General features: G+C 44.6%; 1 protein-coding gene and 1 long non-coding RNA gene across 2 annotated transcripts; one reads left to right on the plus strand and one right to left on the minus strand.

Moving 5' to 3' along the window:
* Nucleotides 1–6,301: 6,301 nt before the first annotated feature.
* On the minus strand, nt 6,302–18,129 carry calm1b (calmodulin 1b). The gene is made up of 6 exons (XM_062411878.1): nt 17,999–18,129; nt 13,078–13,108; nt 12,089–12,232; nt 8,526–8,632; nt 8,098–8,233; nt 6,302–7,384 (listed from the first exon to the last, which is right to left on the minus strand). The coding sequence occupies exons 1-6, from the start codon at nt 17,999–18,001 to the stop codon at nt 7,356–7,358; spliced, it is 450 nt and encodes a 149-aa protein (XP_062267862.1). The 5' UTR covers nt 18,002–18,129; the 3' UTR covers nt 6,302–7,355.
* On the plus strand, nt 15,105–21,114 carry LOC133973816 (uncharacterized). Its single transcript, XR_009924612.1, has 3 exons — nt 15,105–15,548; nt 18,189–18,368; nt 21,054–21,114. It is a non-coding gene; the product is annotated as an uncharacterized LOC133973816 (long non-coding RNA).
* The last annotated feature ends 16 nt before the right edge of the window (nt 21,115–21,130 follow it).

The raw sequence follows: 21,130 nt of genomic DNA on the forward strand, positions 1-21,130 counted from the left end.
GTAAACTATTAGCAAGTTTGTTGATGTATAGTAAACAAAGACTAAACTCTGAAAAACCTCAAGGATAATAACTAATGCCTAGTTGTTATATATTCTATTACAATATACAGCTAATGTAATGCTATGTGCTAACTGAAAATACAGGTGATTGCAAATGAAAATCTTCAGGCCTTCTGAGCTTGTTTCTTGTCTCTGATTGGCTCCATAAGCCCCTAATTATTTACAACTTCATCTCTGGAATGAGTCTTGAGAATTGATTACTGTTTGGGATCATTGGAGGTCTTGGCCCTCCTATCTCTGCTCCACGTGTTCGGGTGGGCCGATGGCATTGTGCAGAAAGGCCTCGGAGTGGCATTGAGAACAAGGCCTTTTCATCCCTGACAGTTGGCCCTTTGTCAATCAACACAACTCCGGATTAGCCAGTGCTGACAGGTTGGCCGACCAACCCATCCTGGGAACGAATGCTGTGCCCTTCCCACACTGTCGCCTGTCAGCACCTTTCACATACAATATACAAATGCGGAGGCTCTCCATTCCCAGCTCCCTGCTGTCTCCTCCAACTACTACCCCTTGACAGCAGGATCTTTTTTTTTTTTTACCCCCACAGCACAAAATGTGGCCCGCGGCTCGTCAAAGCAGGACGGAAAAGGTCTGAGTCGGCTTGTTGCCTCAGCTTTCTTGGCACTGGGATGTACTGTCGATGCAGAGGCAACTGACAGAGAGAGGGAGAGGAAGACAGAGAGGTGGTTGAGGCTGAGGGGGGGGGGGGGGGGGTCACACAGACGCAGCAAACAAATAAAGGACCTAAGCATAAACCACGCTGTCACAGGACGTCTGCCTAATTTAATTGTTCCTGGCAGCGCTGAGAGAGCGCAGACCATTTTAAGTTTAGCTTCATTGAATTATTAAACCAGAAAAGGAGGATGGTATAACATTTAAGGGAACATCCTCCTCTCCAGAAGGCTGAGGGAGCAGTGAATGGTGTGACTGCCAAACTCTATGTAGTGTAACAAGACGTGGAAACAAAATGACTTATTACAGAAAATTGTACTTCACAGAACTGCGTCAGAATAGATCGCCGCGTCCGCAGCACCGGAGCCCCGAGCCTATTTGCCGTAATGTCTCCTTTTGTGTCAAGGTACATTTGAGCCAACTGTATTTTGTTCAGACGTTGCGTATATTGGCAATGAATAATTGAAGAGTCAGGCACGTGTGTAGATTGTTATGAGCATGTGTGCACGAGTTGTTATATGTGTGTATGGGTGGGTCTGTTTAGACAAGGGAGGGGTAGAAGTTTGATTTGAAGCAAACAAATCTGTCGTCTGGACAGAACGATCTCCGGCCAGTCTCCCTTTCATGTGCAGCTTCTGTTGCACATTTCCATCACACACTAATTTGTAATTCATACAATCTGCCATCAAGGCCAAGGGTGCATTACAAGCGTCAACCTCTGTGCCCACGGGGGCCGCAGAGCAGCAGCCGTCCTCATCCCTTCTCATATGTAGTTCCTCCCCCAGCACCACTGCATTATGTTGCATTTGCATCATGTTGCCTCTGCATTGCCTCTGCAAGGCTGCCCCCCACCCCCCTCATTTCACTCCCTCTCCTCTTCCCCCTCTCTTCTCCTTTTTAAAAAAAATATATATCTGCCCCCCACCCCTTCCTCCTCAACCTTTTCTCCAGCGTCATGCTGGTGCCAATCTGCAGGGGCTTGGTAGTGAGCTGCTGTGCAGACAGGGCAGGACGGGGCAGGGCACGGCTCGGTCGATCTGCAGCAGCAGCGATGGTGTTTGAAGTGAAAGTAGTGGTGTGTAGTGTCCGTGTATTGGCAGGGAATATGCAATGAGCCCAGAGAAGATTACGTTGCGGTAAAAAAAAAGGAAAAAAAAGGGGGAAATACATCAGAGGAAATCCCTAGCAGGAGGATCCCGGCTCAGCGCTTTCTCCCTGGCACCACCCTCTGCCTCCCTCTCCCCTTCCCATCCCTCTGCCTGGTTTTCCCTCCCTTCCCCCTTTTTCCTCATTCCCATCCTGTCTCTTTGAATTGGTCTCTGTGCATTGATAGTGATTTTTTTTCTCTCTTTGCTTTTTCAATCCAAGGGGGTTTTATCCCTGTTGGAGGAGCGGGTGACGCAATCCTATGCCACTCCAGTCCCCTGCCTCCTCTGCACGTGTGTGCATACATGTGAGTGGGCGTATTTGCCTTTTGCATGTATGCGCATTTGTTCTTCCTTTACATGTGTTGTGTGTGCAGGACGTGGCTATCCACAGCAAAAGCTCTACTGGCCCCTCTGACTATCACTTTGTCTCTTGTCCCTGCCTGAACACACTGTATCACAAAGGGAGGTTTGCACAACAGGTGGATTTCCATGTTAGCGATTGTGCCAACGGTGCTGATAATGGCGGCTGTTATGTAGATAAGCCTCTTGGTGCATGTGGGCCCCATGTAGCTAATGGGTGCTGGTGCCTTCACCCCCGGGGGCCTGGAGTCTTTTAGCCCTTGGCCACAACCAGTCGTCTGCACTCCTGGGGCTCAATAGAGGGCATGCTGTTCTGCCAGGCCTTTATTAAAGGGCTGTTTGTATTGCCTGCTGTTTTTTTCATTAGGTGGAATCTTATATCATCGCCTCTGAATATTGCATGAGGTTCAGCGAGGCTTGGTTGTCGTGACACCGCCGTAATATTTCACAACAATCAAAGATGGATGAGCCTATTCTTCTAGGTAAATAGAGAGAGGCCGGGCACAGCTGAGGAGAAGCCCAAAGATGGTGACGGCGACACTGACGCACCGTAAAGGAGGCTGGAGGAGGAAGGGACGAAAAAAAGAAAAACCCCAGAAGATTGATTGCAGTCCATAAAACTAAAATGCAGTGTCAGGCAAATGGAGCTGGCAAGAGATGAGAGAGAAAGGTAAATGAGGGGGAAAGGAGAGGGAGAGGACAAGAGAGGGAGATGGAGTGGGAAATCTTAGACGATGGGGCTATTAGAGGGTGGGGAGGAAGAGAGAGACCCATGCTGCTCCCAGTAATTGAAAAGGCACCGGGACTGATTTAGAGAGGAGCTTAGTTGGGGTTTGTTGGGATGGGGAGGGCGCTGCATTGCAGAGCGCAAGGACCTAGGAACCGCCAAGACCCCTGCAGTGCTTTGCTCTAGCACCTCTACAGTCTTCATTAGCTCAACACGGTGAAAATGACCCTCCAAGGCCCAACAGAAGCAGTAAGGCATACAAAGACAGTATGGCTCGATCCATACGAGACAATTACAGGTGTGTGTTCTGTTCTGCCATGAATAATACAGGGAAATAAGAATTAGAGGGGATCAGATAAAATACAGTTGTAAAAGGTTGACTCTGACGTTCTTTATTACAGGATTCTGTTTCTCTACCTTTCCCTTTAACAAGGATCGGACTATTCCATTTATTACCATGTGTGTATGTGTGTGTGTATGAGAAAGAGAGGGAGAGAGGAGGGTAGAAAGTGCCAGAAGCCTCCCTATATTGATGTGGTGCCTTGCTCAGTTCACCTCATCCACTTCCTTAACATGCTAATACAGCTGGACACTACACCAATAAACAGGGCTCCATGTCATCAAACAAATGCCTGGTTTGCACCTGCCTACACACAAACACACACACACCCACACACCCACACACACATATATATATATATATATATATATATGTACAGGCTACAGATCCTCTCATAGACACACACACTCTTGCTGTATGTCATGGGCTTGTCTCAGAAGTGTGCCTGTTCTTTCCAGGGGCGCTGATATGTGATACCTCTGCCCGGTCAAGCCTTCTCGCATTACTGCCTCCGCAGTGTGCTGCTTCATTTACACGTGAAATATTGATGTTCTTAATTTAACCCCCAGGGGGCTCAGGTGTCCCCTCCTCCCCTGAGAGGAGGGTAAGCCTTTTCTAGAGAACCATGCCGCAAGCTCCAAAGCAGAAACAGAAACCTATTCCGTCTATGGGATTGGTTGACAGGATGCTTTAGCGGAGCCTAATTGGCTGGCTGGCACATAGAGCGGCAGCACAGACCCACCAGCGGAGTCTTATCCCAGTGGGTTTTTCTCCTTCATTTGTATCCCACCTGTTCTGCATATATGTGCTTGTGTTTTGTAGGGTTGATACCTGTGCTGTTGGCCTGTGAGAGCGTGTTCAATGTTTAATACTGTCATGTTGTGGTGTTGAATGGAATATGTTTCTGATGTGGTAGGAAGCGTTTTGTCATAGCATCTATGTTCGGTATTCAGACGCCCTGCTTGTCGACCTTGACAATTTTTTCTAACCATCAATTGCAGCTAATGGTCAAGTTCAAGGTAATTTGGTGTTGTTGCAAGACAGCGTACAATCCTGATATTTCATTATCAACATCGGCACAAGATGAAAGTTGCCATCTTGTGCCGATGACGTCACTTGGAGCCAGAGTCTGTGCAGTAGCTATCGGGGGACGAAGCCGTTGTATCTAGGTTAACATGCGCTTGACCAATAGCGAGTCAGTTTCAGCAGTCAATCATGACGTTTCATCCTTTTTTATAGCATCGAATTAGCAGCGAAAAACAATTTTATCAAAAAAATGTACACTTCAACAAACATGAGTGGGATACTTGTCAAAATGACAAAAACTGTTTTTAAGACAAATTTAAGTGATGTGTATTTTGGCTTTAATTTCGTCCCATGTCTTATCCACTAACATGTATTAGGGATTTATAAACTATATCACGGCTACTTTTGGGCAACCATTATGTCATCTATTGTTATATAGTCTATGGAATCAGTATTGAACCTCAGCTTTTATGTAGTTTAACAATGCTACATATTCTTTCAACCTAGCTAGCTAGGATGGGTTTAAAAAGGCTGCTTGTTGTCAAACTGAGGAGCAGCTGTAGAGTCAGGAGTCGTCCTAAAGGAGAAGGACCCAAAACTAAAAACTGAGGTGACAGGCAATGCAGATTGTTCCACTGTCATTAGGATATACAATGTGATGTGACAAAAACATGTCTGTAAAAATACCATTAGTAAAGAAAGAACATGTGAGAAAGATAGTTTTGAAATGAAGAAATACCTTTTGATGATAATAATAATAATAATAGTAATAATAGGCTTACTTTTTGTAATTTATTAAATAATCTCATAATTTGCTGCTTAATTTATTTAGTCCTCTTTACTCACTTTTATTTTTATTGATATATTTAAAATTGGATATTAAAAAGAGCAGTGTTATTTTCCTTTAAATGTAAATTCTAAGGTTTGAGCACTGGACCCGTTGAGGTAACCAAGAGCAGCAGTGCTTCAGTCCTAGCTGTCAGTCCTACTTTACGTCTCTTCTTATTGGCTGGTGTGGTGCTGCAGGGAGGGGCCAGTGAGAAGGGCTCAGTGAGTCGTTTGCCTGGATTTATTTCAAAATAAAACCCTAGAGCTATAATCAGGGCTGGTTCCTTCTTAGTCACTCTCTCCTCTTCAAATTATATGATTAATGAAGGAAAGGCTCATTCCCCAGCAGCTAAACTGTGACTAACATAAGATATTGGGCGTGGAATGCAAGGAATGTCTTGTCTCCCTTATCTGTGTAAAAAGAATGAGGTGTGTGTATCCTTGTATGTGAGGGCAGGGCTCTCTTCATGATTTATCTTGCCTAGTTTATGTGTAGGCTGGTGGAGCTGTCTCAAGTCTATATTTGCTCCTTTCCAAACATGGTCAAATTACACTCCAAATATAGTAAAACCATTTTGTTCTGACTTGCCTTTTTGAACATTTAGGTAGCATGCTGCTGGAGGTGAGGCAGACAGGTCTCTGCTTGTCTATACTCTGTGTGTGTCTGTTAAAAAGTGCACACAGCAGTGGTGTTGTGGCCTGGCTTGCCTTACTAGGACAAGCCAACTAAGCAGATGCAGGAGGGTTTATTCAAACTCCCACTTGCCTTTTCACAAACCCCCAACATCCCAGTTCCAGCATGCTGCTGTTACCTAGCAACCGGCTGTGTCTTGAGAGAGAAGAGAGCGTCATAGATGTGTATGTATATCCTCGGCTGAGAGCGAGAGCAAACACTCTGCTGCCTCTCCCTCCCCTGTGGGCAGCTCACTCACTCTCTCCACAACCTCACTGCCATTTAATGGGGGACAGTATGAATCCTGCCTCTGCTCAGCATAACCCAGGGACAGTGCACATGGAGGGAACCGTGCTTATACTCATTTGATACATTTATCTGCTCGGTAAACAACATACAGACTTCTTATTATGTCTTTATAGGTGATTTTCACAATCAGGCTTTAAAAAAAATGACATTAGATGCAATAAAGTTCATGGTCTTTTATTTGAAAAAAAAAAATAAAGACTAGCATGTACAACTTGGAATGAATGTAAACTGAACTCAGATGAACAGCTGCGAAGACTGGTGCACTGACACTCCTAACAGCATGCGCTGCAAACACAGTACACCCCTCACTACGCTTTTGTCTGAGTCGAGAAACAGAAGAAGAAAAAAAGTGAAGGCCAGTGATTCTCTCTTGCAAGAAAAGAGGACAGACACTCCATCTCAGCGAAAAAAGAAAAGAAAAAAGAAAAGAAAAGCTCACCGTAAGACTCTTTAAGTCCCCCTCCTTTTAAAAGGGCAGGACGCACAACTACTAAGATGGCCGTCCAAATAACATAACAAAAACAAAAGAACATGCCAAACATTTGAAAATGTATTTTTTGTACATCGTTTTTTTTCTCTTTTTATCTAGCATACAATTAAGTCCCATTCCACTTTAACGCTTGAGTTAGAACCTGGTATATTCTCTCATCTTAACAGTACAGGGTTCCTCTCCAAATACAAAAAACTGTACCAAACCAACAAGAGGACAGCTTATAGTGGAATCAGCACGCTCTGGTAGCCCGGAGAAGGGATGGGGAGGCATGGGGGTTAGTGCTCCGGTCTCAAGCTGCATGCATGAAGAACAGAAAACAGAGAGAGAGAAAGTAGAGATGGCCAGCCCAGACATTTACCACTCGCAATTGGAACTGGAAGGAGTTCGCCAAATGCTTTAGCTTTAGTCTGAAGGTAGTAGTTACAGGGTTTGTTGTTATTATTTTTAATTGTTAAGTACTGATGCTAAACTGATCTCCGGGGGGAGGGGACAGGATCACTAACCATCATTTTCATGCAGATATTTTTTGTATATTTTCTTTATATTATTTCCTGTGTGGACAGAAGGATAGATTAATTCAACATTCAATTTTTTTCTATACAGAAACAGTATGAATAAATGAACATTTTTCCAAGAGGTAAGTAAAACATTTTGACTTTTTTTTTTCTTGTTTTTTCCTTTTTTTCTTCTAAGAGGGGACAGGACGGGGCGGGCAAGCTTCACTTTGCGGTCATCATCTGTACAAACTCTGCAGAGAGAGAGAGGGAGAGGAGAAGAGACAATGAGGTCATCAGGGTTCAGGCTTTGGTAAAGCCTGTTGCCAGGGAGAGCAAATCACCTGCTAAACTGTTAAACGTTTTATTGTTTTTTTAATCAAATTGAGAACATCTTAATTGGTGTCCCTTTTCCAAACGGCTTTGGGTGTTCATCTCATTAAAACCATTTGATTAAAAAGCTTCTCACTGTGCTTACAGTTTTGACGCAACACACACGGAAAATAAATAAGAGGCTTTCGTTGTCTGTAGAGTACATATTCTGACTGTGGTACAATGGGAATGGGGAAGTAAGGCACTGTTCAGCCAAGACTTACAGACTATTCATAATATATCAACAGCCTTCTAGAAAATGAGTGCAGTCTGTCATGTAATGTTGCTGAGGGACAGAAGGGAGGGGGATGGGAGGAAGAGAGAAAAGACTCCTGGCACAATGGTGATAATTCAGAGGGATGACTTTCACCCAGCCCTGTTCACAGCGCTCCATGTATAGCCCCTATCTAATAACTAATATTATGTGTGGCTGGCTTATCTTGCAGCTGTCCTCAGAGAAATACACCGCTTGGAAAATGAAGTGTTCTGGTCCCCCTGTTTAATAAAAGCCTACACCGCAGCCTAGAAACTAAAGCTATTTGTGAACCGTGACATTTTAGCATCTGCTTCATTTTAGTTTTCATGTATTTTTTACCTTCGTAGTTGACCTGTCCGTCTCCATCGATGTCTGCTTCTCTGATCATCTCGTCCACCTCCTCATCTGTTAGCTTCTCTCCCAGGTTCGTCATGACGTGACGGAGCTCTGCAGCGCTGATGTAGCCATTTCCGTCCTGGAAACATGCAGCATGGGAGCAAATGTGTAAAGAACATGTAAAACAAACCCCCAAAGGCCGACAACTGGTGGGGCAAAAAATTCCCATCAGATCAATTAATGCGCTGAGACGGTGGCAGGTGTTAAACAAGCAGCAAGTTAGACACTCATAACTATCCACTATCAGAATAATCTTGCTTATTTTATTTACTAAATAGCTACAAGTCTATTTGGGCTCCACAGAACAATAGAAGAAAATGTAACTAAAGTCCGTTAGCCAATCATACCAATACTTATTAAACTTAATTTACCTTGTCAAATACCCGGAAAGCCTCACGAATCTCCTCCTCGCTGTCTGTGTCCTTCATTTTTCTGGCCATCATGGTCAGGAACTCCGGAAAGTCGATGGTTCCATTACCTGGAATGTGTGATCAATGAGGCACATTTAATTAGCAAAAATTGCAATTACTTAAAAAGCAAACCCAGATAAGTAGAGATAGTATAACCCTGCATTTAGCTGATGAGTCACTCAGCTCAAAAATATTCATGTAGCGCTCCTGTTTTACTCCCCCCCCCCCCCCCCCCCCTGTGTGTGACGGTAGCGCTTACACTAGTGTACAGGGCACAACTTCTCTCCAGAGGGGACTGCGGCAGTGACATGACTAATCGCAGTGAGGGCAGGAGCCCTCACATCGTTTTAGTGAGCACCTTCCTTCCTGTGATAAACACAGCTACTGCAGGCTGAGTGTGTGTGTGTTTCCCTTTCTTCCTTAGGGAAGCCCCAGGAGGAGGCTACGTATGTTACTCAGCAGGACAGCACTGCGGGGGGGGGGGGGGACTAGTCTGACATAATCTAGATGTAGCGTATACTGTTCAGCTTGGCCTTCAAGAAGACTGGATAAATCAAAAGCTTATCTCTCCTGGTGCCCCCATCAGAAACTGAGGCTGGAGGGAAAGTGAGAAAGACAGGGAGGAGGGAGAGGCTTCAGTTCAGATGCTACATCCCTCTATCCCACTTTTATCTTCCAATTTTTTTCTGCCTTTTCGGGCAGTGTTTGCAATGCGTTTTTTGGGTGGTCCAAAAGTGTGACCATTTGGATGGATCCGTCAGAGTTGCCGGTGTATTTGCTTTTGCATGTGTGCAATAGGATCAATATCCATGTTGCAGTTGTCAAGACAGGATTACCAAGGGATCAGACCCTCTTGACAGGGGAAGGATCTATGAGGAGCTCAGCGGTTAACAAACTGCAACCACATACGATGGGAGGGTGGGTGGTAAATCTAGTGGTAAACCCAATGGCCTTTGTATTTTACATATATGCAATTGATATATATGAATGCAGGAGTGTGGAGGTGATTTAACATAAAAAACTGAGAATTTCACAAGGGGACTGAAGTGAAGGGCAGGGACAGTGAAGGGAAAGAACCGAGGTGGATTAGCCCAGGGGTGAGGGGGTTTACAGAGCACGCCTCAGAGAGTGAAATATAGAGAGAATGGATGTATGTGTGTTTGTGTGGAACAAAAAGGGATGCAGTAATGTGATGGGGCAGATGGTGATCTCATGACCCGGGGTAACAATCTAAGGACCTCTTATCTAACACAAAGAGACAGCCAGGAGCACCGAGCTAAAACATGCAGGCGCCCCAGGCTGGAAGACTAAAGAAGGGGGGTGTCCTGATCTTCTAGAGGGGCAGGACTGGAAAACTATCACCTGAGATGCACAACGACTAGAGAAGAAGCAAGGCAGCCCTTGAGAGATATCTGCTCAACTGCACCTCGGGCCAGCTGCTGCAGTGGAAGAAGGAAGGAGGAAGGGAGGGAGATAGGGAGGAAGGCAGGCAGGAAGAGAGAGAGAAAATGGTGGGAGGGAAAGAGAGAGAGAGAAAAAAAGAAGAGGGAGGGAGTGGGCGGTAGAGAGGGAGATGGAGATGAGGGAGATGTGAAGAGTAGAGAATATAAGGAGTGAACCGAGTGGGAGATGGTGCGATTACACATAAGAGGTGCTGACGCAAACTATAGAAGGCTGAGGCATCGCAGTGCACTGGTGTGTGTGGTCATTGTTTTCCTTGAATCATAAAGCCGACTTCCATCTCTGAGATAAGAAAGAGGGGTGGGATTGTGTAATGACAATGAGTGATTTGCCGGCACCAATGCTAGTATTCTTGTCCTGCAGTTATTTAATCCTTAATTAAATTGATTAATCTTGTCTCAAGCATCCCTATTAAATATTTTACCCCACATATTCAGCATCCCTGTATCGTTTTAACAAGGTGCGGCTAGTTGGGCAGCAGTTCCATTTCAAGCTGGAATCGTTTTTACGATAACATAGCCAAGAGACTATTTCTTTTAGAAGCTCTCCGTCTACATAAAGCCCTCCGTCCCTGCTTCTATTCAATGTCGTTCTTTATCACAGCATTCTTGTTTGATAAGTAAAGCTGATTTTCAATGGGCCAGCTGACATCCCATGGCTGCCGATGTAGGTACGGGATGTGCAAAGCGCAGAGAGGCCTTATGCAACCACTTTTATTTTCCATTACTAGCTTCATTGCTGTCTGACCTAGATTGCATCAGCCAAGGGAGGCAGAGGCAGAGGCAGAACAAGGGGATGTTAGTGATGGTGTGTGTATGTGTGTGTGCTTGCTCTGTAGTGTAACTGAGGGGGAGGGCGCTGAGGAAGGTGGGAGGATGTTTCAATAAAGGGGCAACCAAACTGCGGAGCAATTGATTTCTCCTGATCAATGCAGTCCCATTTACGCAATCCTATAAGCTGACAGAGCTCCACTGGGGCACAGGCACCACTGACAGCTAACATCCTTGACACCACCGCCCAAGGACGGTCAGTTCGAAGGCGGCGAGCCAACTTCTTAGACTCTTTCCCCCTCTCTCCTTTTCTGTCTTTCTTTCTATCGCTCTCTTCCAATCACAGTGCCTCTGTGAGATGCTGCAGTGCAGAATATAACAGAGGAGGAGGTGAGGAGTAGAATCTGTCTCAATTATGAAACTCAGCATGGGGCACCAACACTAACAGTCTTTCGACACGTAGCCGGCTCTTCTCACCAGCCCTGTGAGCACCTCCTGCACATCCATATCTCTGACAGTGAGTGACGGTGACTAAAGTGACACAGAGGGACACGTCATCTGAAAATAAAGCTGGCAGGACAGTTGGCTTGGACAGTTGGTGGACAGTTGGCAGAAAAGGGAGAGAGTTGGGCAACCACACGACTGATGTGTTGTTTTTTTTCGAAATGGGGCCGTTATAAATGCTACATCTAATCCCTTAACCATTTGTAACAGAGGTTTTATCACTGAAGTCATGCAATGTAGTGATAATGGTTATATTCTACCAGAAAAATGAATATAATTGATAAATCTCTGTAGCTAGGACTGAGGTAAAATCAGGAGCTTTAAAGAAATGATTTAGTTGTAATGTGTGATGCTGCAGTGACAGTTGACAAATATTTAGTTTACTTAAAGTAATTTCCCAGTAAATAACATGTTTCTAACACTCAACATGTGTCAAGTGATATTATGGAATCCTGTTCTAAAAATGATCTATAAACATATTCCTGTTATATTTGTGATGCTAGACATTTATTGCATCCTATGATGATTTAGTCCACTCTTGTGTTTATCATTTAGCAGAAATCAGCTGTCTTATGGCATTTTATCTGTGGCCTCATTTCAAGATTGAACACATGTTAGATGAAGATAATTGTGAAAAGCTCAAACTTTTAACTAAAAGTCATGTTGATATCTTTCCTGATATGGCATCTTATATGACCTATTTAACAGAGAGCTTGATTTAATATTACATATCAGGAATTGGTCATTCTCAACTGTTCATATGGGTAAATTGAATATGATTATACTGACCGTCAGCGTCCACCTCATTGATCATGTCCTGCAGTTCGGCCTCTGTGGGGTTCTGGCCCAGCGACCTCATGACGGTTCCGAGCTCTTTGGTGGTAATGGTGCCGTCACCATCCTTGTCGAATAAGGAGAATGCCTCCTTGAACTCTGCAGGGGTGGAGGTAAGAGTGAGAGATTACATTTATGTTGTGGTGCAGTTACATAAGGTGGGTTATGTTAGGATGCTGCAGTCAGGTCCAAAAGGTTAATTAATTCTTGAGAGCATTGGGAATAGATAGGCTGAGTTAACGGTTCATTCTTGTCTGTAAATTTGGCCACATGAGTGTGAACACAACTCAGGCTGCAAATGTGCTGAGTTCTGAAAACTCTTAGAGATCTTATCACAATCTGTGAAAAAAAATAGGAAAGCGAAGAAGAAGATTGGAAGATTTCAGTGAGAGTAGTTCTATGAATACATCAGTTATTTCTTTCTACAAGTAGGTCTCTGAACTTGAAGGCAATAGAAACCCATCCAGGGAAGTGCATGCAATACTGAGCATTAGCACAAGCTAATTAACCACATAGGGGGTTTGGCTGAGAAGAAACTTTGCAGCCTCCAGTTTTAGCACAGAGCCCTTATCATTTATTCATAAGGAATATCAAGGTGCTTGAGTGAGATAACTACTCGTAAGGCTGGCCTGGAAAACTGTCTATTCACTGGAGCTTCGTGGCTTTCGATCCTGACTCATGACATGTTGTAAATACTTGTTCCTATTACTTCTGTTCAATTGAAAAGCTAATGATCTACCAAGGGAGGGGAGGTGCCAGATCCTTCAATTTTCCATGTCATGACACATTCTCTGAAAGTGTCATCGAGGCAACCAGAACAGCTAATGAGAACTAGCAGGAGGAACTTATTGAATACATTTCATAGGGTGGAATTGATCCACAAGAAGCAAGTAAATATGTGAAGAAAGGACTTGGCAGTAAGAAGAGAAAATCTCTGTTCCTACCTGCAATCTGCTCCTCTGTTAGTTGGTCAGCCTGTGGGGGGGAGGGGAGAGAGAGAAAATAACAAGTTATTCAACAAGGCAATTATTCCAAACCTCAAACTTTCGTCATTACATTCCTCTTCCTCCCCACCCACCAACCACCACCACACAGCTTAACACTGTGCACAGTGTTCAGGGGTCTGATAGCCTCAGTGCAAAGCAATCCCCAGAGGCTGCAACTGGAATCTACTCATGGAGCTGCCAAGAATTAACAATACAAATTACAATAGCCCAAACTAACCAAGAGCCACAGTTTGCTGACTTAAAGACGCAACTTAATATTTCTTTTAAATAACAGAATTACAGCTCCTCCAAATTTAGTCACTTTAATGACCTAAAGCCAATTTGAGTCCATCTTGACTTCAGGCAATTCTGTTATCAGACATTTTTCCTTGATAGCAAATGGTACTTGATTAGGTTAAACTTTGAGCTGATGGGTGGCTCCATGGGATTGTAAAAACAAAAGCAGGCGACGCCATAGTGGTCCTCCACCAAAAGGGACAACTTGGATCAAACTGTCATAAAATGGGTGAAGTGCTTTCCCCAGACCAGCAGCAAATGTTTAGGCGGGATTGTTTTAGGACATATCAGCAGGGGAGTGTTTTCCATGGTCCTACCATCAGGGGAGGGAAGAAGCCTGCTGGGTTGACACTAATTGTTTCCCCTCCCAGCCGGTTCCCTGCAGTAGCCAGGGATCTTTCATGGCTGATAGTGACTCACACATGTTGCAAATGGCTCCACAACCAGGTCTTTTAAATAGATGGATTCAGGCTTCTTTGTAAAGGCATCCACTGATTTCAAACAAACACCCACAGCAATAAAAGTGTGAATACAGATCTTGTGACACAAAATACTCCCATGTGTGCCCCCTCCCTCATCAATGTTTCAGAAAAAAAGGGGAGTTTGTTTTATTATTATTTGGTATCAACTCACATTGTGCCTGGATACAAAGAAGATACATACACAGACAAACATGAGTGGTCTCAGATGTGCACATGCACTCATGCACTAATGTTCACGCATACACATACACTGTCGCTTTTGGGTACTTGTATTCATTTCCTTGAGACTTACTCTAACCATGAAGTCCGCTTGACTAACCTTCACCTTTGACTCCAAAAAACTGATTACACAGCTTTTCTGCCAAATTTGACAAGCAATCCTCAATGAATCAGTTTTCAGTCCGATATCTGTCCCAAACGGTAGCCTATGATAGAAACACGCAAACAACTCTAAATGGAACTCCTCCATGGAACCAATTCTTTCCACCCATATGTTTCCTGCGAATTAGTCAGAGTGCCCATCGGTGCCTCAAAGCGAATTCCTCCAGCTTATCGATGTCTTTGTGTTTGGCAAGGAATCTAGCTTTGAAGACAGCAGAGCACACACAACAATAACAAAGTTGTTCTTCCTCATAGCAGACACAAACCTGGCACATTAAAAATGCAGGTGTGAGTAATACAATTATTAAGTGGGACTAATCACCATATCAGCAATACCTGTGTCCTTTCAAAATGGCTGCCATGAAAGAACCCATCCCATGAACGTAAACCTGGAACTTATTGAGTCCGTGTTTGGAGGTGAGGGTATTTTATTTTGGGATTCAATCCAGCAAATTGAATTTGCTGCACAATGACTTGATTTTGTTAGAAGGGATGAGATTTAGGAGATCACGGAATGACACAGCGCAAGCTGACCTTTATCTGTAAAAAAAGAAAAAACTCTCTGCTCCTGGACTGAGCAACAGCATCCAGAGGATTGGATCGATCCGGTCAGTGAGGGGTTCTTGGATAACTTCAACAGCACTCATACGATTAGATGACATGATCCAATAACCTGTTCCGCACACAACAGCACTCGCCTATCTTCTGCCTCCATGCACCCCCTTTCTAGGGAAATGTCAAGAGACACCACCGCCTTGCCAGCACTTGCCACCCAGCCCGACCAACGTTTTCAGTCTTGTCTGTTTTATTATCTGACGCCATCTTCCACACTGTCCCTCTCATCTCTTATATGTTCTCCCCTTGTGTTAATTTCGTACTCTTTCTCTGTCAATGGTAATGTTGATGAGCATCCTTCTTTTCTTTCCTTAGTCACGCTCTTTGTCATGCTGCATCAACCCTGTTGTATGGTTGCTGTCTCCCTAAGTGTACTGGGTGTGGGGTTTGGTGACTCAGTGGTATGGATCCTCCCCTGGCCCAGACCCAAGCTGCCGGGGCCTCACAGTGCGGCTGCACTGCCCACTACCGGCCCATCCCTTTCTTTTCTCCATTTTCTTCCTTCTTCCCCCCAGGCACTTGGACACGGGCCAATCCCAACTCCTCCTTCTGAAGACCTTTACCCTCTATGTGTATGTTTTTGCTTTCTTTGTGTGACAAACAGCTCGGAGGAAACTCCCCGTGAATCACCATCCATGATGTCCTATGGAGATGGTAATTCACTGCCAGACTTACGAAGGGTTAGGAGTGCATGTGTGTTTTCTGGGGAAGGGTGGTGCTCTGCTGGCAGTGGTCTGTTGGCACGAGTCGGTCAACCACTCCCACTGTTGCCTGGGCAGCCGGCCCCAGCAATGCGATCCAAACTGGGCTGTGGGAGGCAGACGGTAGTTCACTGGGCCAGCAAGGAATATCTTTTACTCTCACTCGATGCCATATCACCCTTGCATCCTTCTCTGTTCATTATGTTTAATTTGACAGGCTGAATGCAAAATGGTGTAAGAGGACGACGATTACCATCTTCTTCATTAGCAGCCCTTTATAAATGCTCTCCAGGTTCTTTTAGTTGCCAGTCCGTTGCTGGGAGGGGCCGACATTTCCTAAAGAAGCTTCTCAATATTCACCCAGTGAAAGGTGCATAACCAGCTGTCACCCTGACAGATGGGTGTGACACAAACACACACACACACAGTTCCATTCATCATGACACAAGCACAAACACAAAGAGTCAGTGTGCCACACACTCCCACTCTATAGAAGCGTTGAGTTCAACTGAGTGCTGAACGCCTCGTCTCTTTGAGACTGGACAAAAGACAGTGAGGCCGCCGGGCCCTGGCTGTGTCAAGGGGGAAGGAGGGCGAGTGGATGGGGTGTAAACAACACCAGCCTCCCAACATCCTGCAGACAATGCCTGTCCGCCATATGGCCTGGTGGTGGTAGGTGGCTGGGTACTCGCCCCTACCACAGACAGCCCTGCGTCGTTCCGAGACACAAGGGACATGGAACATGGCTAGGTGTTGCCGCCAAGCATATAAATTATTCACTGCAGCGGATCAGATGTCCTTCAAGTTACTAAACATGCATCAGCAAACAAGAGCGTAACAGAAATATGATAGGGCCTTAGCATGGTCCAACTACTTATTCGATACTTCCACCTCTATGGGGGAGGCTGTTTCCACTTCAGTGGGCGTATTGATGCAGACAAGGGGCTTACGCCTGTGGATTAAACTTTTCAGAGACGCTGATACGCAAGCTAACTCCATAACAATTCCACTTTACACTCCAATTACTGCGGCGCATTGCAACGTGAAACTGCATCGCAGCTCGATACCATATATGGGATATTTGATCACAGAGGAGGGAGGGTGGGTTGTGGAGGGGGGGTGGCCTTCAGCTTCTCGACTCCCTAGGGCCATTAATGATCTACCAAGCTTGATAATCAATGGATTAGCCCGAAAGGCCTCTTTTCCACATCCCCTCTCTATAACGTCTCCTTATGTGACGTAGCCGGCGGAGGGACTCCATTTCATTAGCCAGCTGCATAAATCAGCATGCATGTGACTCCAACATCTGGTTTTGCAGACGTTAATTCGCCACAGAACAAGACTAGACCTAGATACACATAGGGGACAGATAATCTTGACCGTCCGTTGATAACTCTATTTCACAATGTGTGGCTGTAGACTGGTTTCGAAATAGTCAAAGCTGTTGATGTTTTGCGGTGGCCAGTGGCAGAAGAGCTTCTTGGACGACTCAGTTTGCATAACATTGAAACAATTTGCAAAGAGGCAACCAAATCAGCCGACATGACACAGGCGGTTAACACAGCCCGAGATAAACCCTGCAGCCCGGTGACAGGCGGAGCTGCATCTTTCACTTATGAACGGGGGGGGGGGGGGGGGGGCTGCACACGTTTAGCTACAACCTTGTCATTGACAGAATATGGACAGTTTCCGTTGCGGAACACTGACGGGATACAGTTGTGCCGTTGTCCCCACACCATGGCACGGCACGGCGCAGCTCGGGCAGTAGAAGATGGTGCAATCTAATAAAGAAAGAAGGGGAACCAGAGCAAACGCAGCAGGCAGCTCCTTCTCCGGAGGAGGAGCGTGTCGAACAGGGGGAGATCAGATAAGAGGACACGGGCAGCTGTGTGACATGTGTAGAGGCGTGCTGGCCGTGTAATAAACCCCACACACAGGCTGTGAGCGGAATAATAACGCGGTAATAACGCCGCATTAATCTCGCTGGTTATCCCCGCAGCAGTTAATCTCGAGCTGGGGGAAGAATGAGCTGCACCATGACAGCAGCCGCGGAGCCGCTACGTGAGCCGACATGGCCCAACGCCGCTGGGCGAATTGCGCAGTTTTTAAGGAAATACGCTCCCGCTCTGACGGCGTCCACCATTTTCGGTGAAACAGACGCACGTCGACCACACGGCACGGGAGGACTTCGATGTGACACCACACACGAGCTAACACTTTAACAAGTTAATGCGGACTGCGGGCGTTTTCCGTCCACACACACACACACACCCACACGAGCAGGAATCAATGAGCGAGCGGTGGATATAACAGAAAAAGGCGTCAAACAGACCCGGGTTTACATGTGGAAACGAGTTATTTACACGCATTCCCCATGTTCGCAGAATGAATGGCGATACTCACCATGTCGATGGGTTGTGTGCTTGTTGGTCTGTGAAGGCAGAGTGTGCTCGTTCCTTAGATGGAGTTCCACTGGCGGGTTAGCACTGTGTATATTGGCCGTGGCCAGAATGGGGAGGGGATAAGAGGGGGGGGGGGGTGTGCCTGTGTATCCCTCCGCCGCACTGGCACCCACTTCCTTATTTCGATTCAGGGCTGTTGCAGCAAGAGAAGCAGGCCTCCTCCTCTTCCTCTTCCTCTTCCTCTTCCTCCTCCTCCTCCTCTTCCAGCAGGAGACATGCCAATCACCGGGGCTCGGACTCCTGCAGTGCACGGAGAGCATCCTCACGCTCACGTTCCACTGCACGATGGCGAGGATGCAGTGCACGTTCAGGTGATTATTGTTGTAATGTTGTAATTTGTAGGATCATGATGCACATGCAGACCTTTAGAACATCACTTAATCAGTGGATGAGAATAAACACACAGGCGACTTGGTGATAAATGTGTCACATGGATGTTTCCAGATGTTAACATTATTCCCCATTGGTTATTTCACTGTATAATCACATCCTGGACGACATATGCTTTATTGAGTGCAGAACATCACAGACTGACATAACTTGACAAAAAGCAATATCTTCATGGACTTCATTTGGTAGGTGGAGCTTTTAGATACAAAGTGAATGTATTATGGTTTGCATTTACACTATATTTAACTTTAAGTGCGCGAAAACTCTTGCCAAGGTGAAGATAATCCCATGTATTAATGACCAGGGTTCACCGTTTGTCTGGATTTTATCTTTTTTTTTTTAAATTTAAATCAGTCTTGTACAACAACTGCAAAGCTTTACAGTGAATCTCCTCCATTGGATCATTATAATTCAATGATCAAATATATTATGGCAAATTGTAATCAATAACTTATAATGTCATCCAGGTGCACAATGTTGGACATTCGACATATTACTGTCATTACAAATATGAAATCGACATTATAACATAGCTCCAAAATAAAGTTGCAAGCTGTTGCCATTATTGTTATAAGTGAGTCTAACATGACTTTCAGTCCATGATAAGAAACCTTTCCATGCTACCGATGTATGAGTTATTATTTCGCCACGTGTAGCAGTTTTGAAATATCAAACTCATAGGCTCGTGTAGAACTTCTCTTGGAATGGAGGCAGACGACTGTGAGAACTTCACCGATATATAGATTAAAACATGTTAAATCTCCAGTGGTGCATTGTGGAGTTGTCACCTATCCGCCGGGTTTATTATTAGTCCAGCGAGACAGTCAGCTTCTAACCAGCACAGAGAACTAGTTTTCAGCCGCGGAAGGATACCTCTGGTGTAGGAAGCAGCCTGGTTGACACCGGAGAATTTGTGGTGCCGGTGTGTGAGGTCGTCACTGATTGGTCGCTGCAGACCTGCAATATTATCGTCTATGTGTCGGCCGCGCTGATTGGCTACACGGGACCTGCATTGCACCAGGCAGTGGCACTTGATGGGAATATAATAAATATAAATACGGTCGTTTTCTAACCAGCGTCGCTTTGAGCGCCGCGTGTTTTCTGCCGTGTGCGTATTCGTGTTTATTTACATGTATTTGATGGAGACGGAGGGAAAAGGCGACACGTTTTCATTGGTGCGGGGAAATGTTTGATAGGCTCTTTATGGGAAGTGCGCAGATTTACGATTGGCTGCTATGAAGTGTGGTCGGCCTGCGTCAAATCATCTGTGGAGCACAGCGGTGTTACTGTACGCTTATATAGACACACTCAGCCGCAGCCATACGTATATTATATATTACAACGTTATATGAATCTATACAAGACGGAGCTGGATAAACACTGAGGGAGGAACAGTGACGACGCAGGGAATATATATAAATATATGTTGATATTAACGATAAATGAATACATGCACATATTTGTTGAACAGGTATAATATGTACAATTTTAATGGATAGTATAAGTATAAACATTAATACTAAACTGTATGTGTGTATATTTATATACATATACAAATAGTATACATACATACAAGATACATGTATACATATATGGACGTGTGTGTATATTATTTGTATGTATGTCTATATGTATATAGAAACAGCTATTCATGCACATATATTTAAGATATAGATAAGTGTGTGTGTGTGTGTGTGTGTGTGAGACACCTCTCAGTCGACATGGTGTTGAAATCATGAACAGTTGTTTACAGCAGGTGGAGTAAAAAGATGACACATTAAAACTATGTCCATGTTTCATATACGGTGAATAAAGACTAACCGTATAATTAAATCAGTGGTATGTGTCAGTGCTGTATGGTGAAGCCGTTACCATAGCTCCGTTTCCAGTTTGATAGATATAGATGGGTTTTATTAACAAATTAACAGTGATAAACAGCCTCACAAAGTGATAGCGTGTTATACTGTATACATTGTCGGTGAAATGTATCTCTGTTCTCCACCAGTAAAAATAAGTGAATATGAATGTGCCATGGATATGACGTTAAATATATACTATAAACCAAACCCAGTGCTTCAGTCAACCTGTTCTGGACTGTTCCAGCCACTGGAGTCATTATCAACATGTATTGATTAGCCTGCTGATTAAATTACATACTAATAGTAGATATGTTTTATTTTATTCACTTACCTGTTTCGTGTATATACATTTACTGCATGTGCTGATATACCAACCCTTAATATACTCACTTTGTTTCCATTTCACAACCATATGATCATAGTTACCTGGTGAACCCCTCGGCCTCTGATGAGGGCCCGAATACAAAGAAAATAGCGACTTGATCTTATTTCAAATTATTATTTGAATTGAACTCTTTAAAGATCTTCTGATGTTTATTCAAGCACAACAAAAACAACACTTGTAGTTCATAGAGACCAGGCTGTTTGCCGTCCTCTCGTCAGGTCAGCGAACTCTAACTCAAGCTGAGCTGTTTCATTTGTTAATCTACCGGAACTAATCGGGGCTTCTTCCTGAATTTGTTCGGTGCTTTTGCCCCGTTTAACAGGAGGAACAGCTCTTACATAAGCATTTATATGTTTCACCAGCTCTTCCTAAACCTCCTGCTGTCTCGAAGAAGGATGAGGAAAGGGAGCTCATAACGCAGGTACAGATTTGTTCCGTT

Source organism: Platichthys flesus, chromosome 18 (genome assembly GCF_949316205.1).
Source record: "Platichthys flesus chromosome 18, fPlaFle2.1, whole genome shotgun sequence".
Taxonomy (NCBI): Eukaryota; Metazoa; Chordata; class Actinopteri; order Pleuronectiformes; family Pleuronectidae; genus Platichthys; species Platichthys flesus.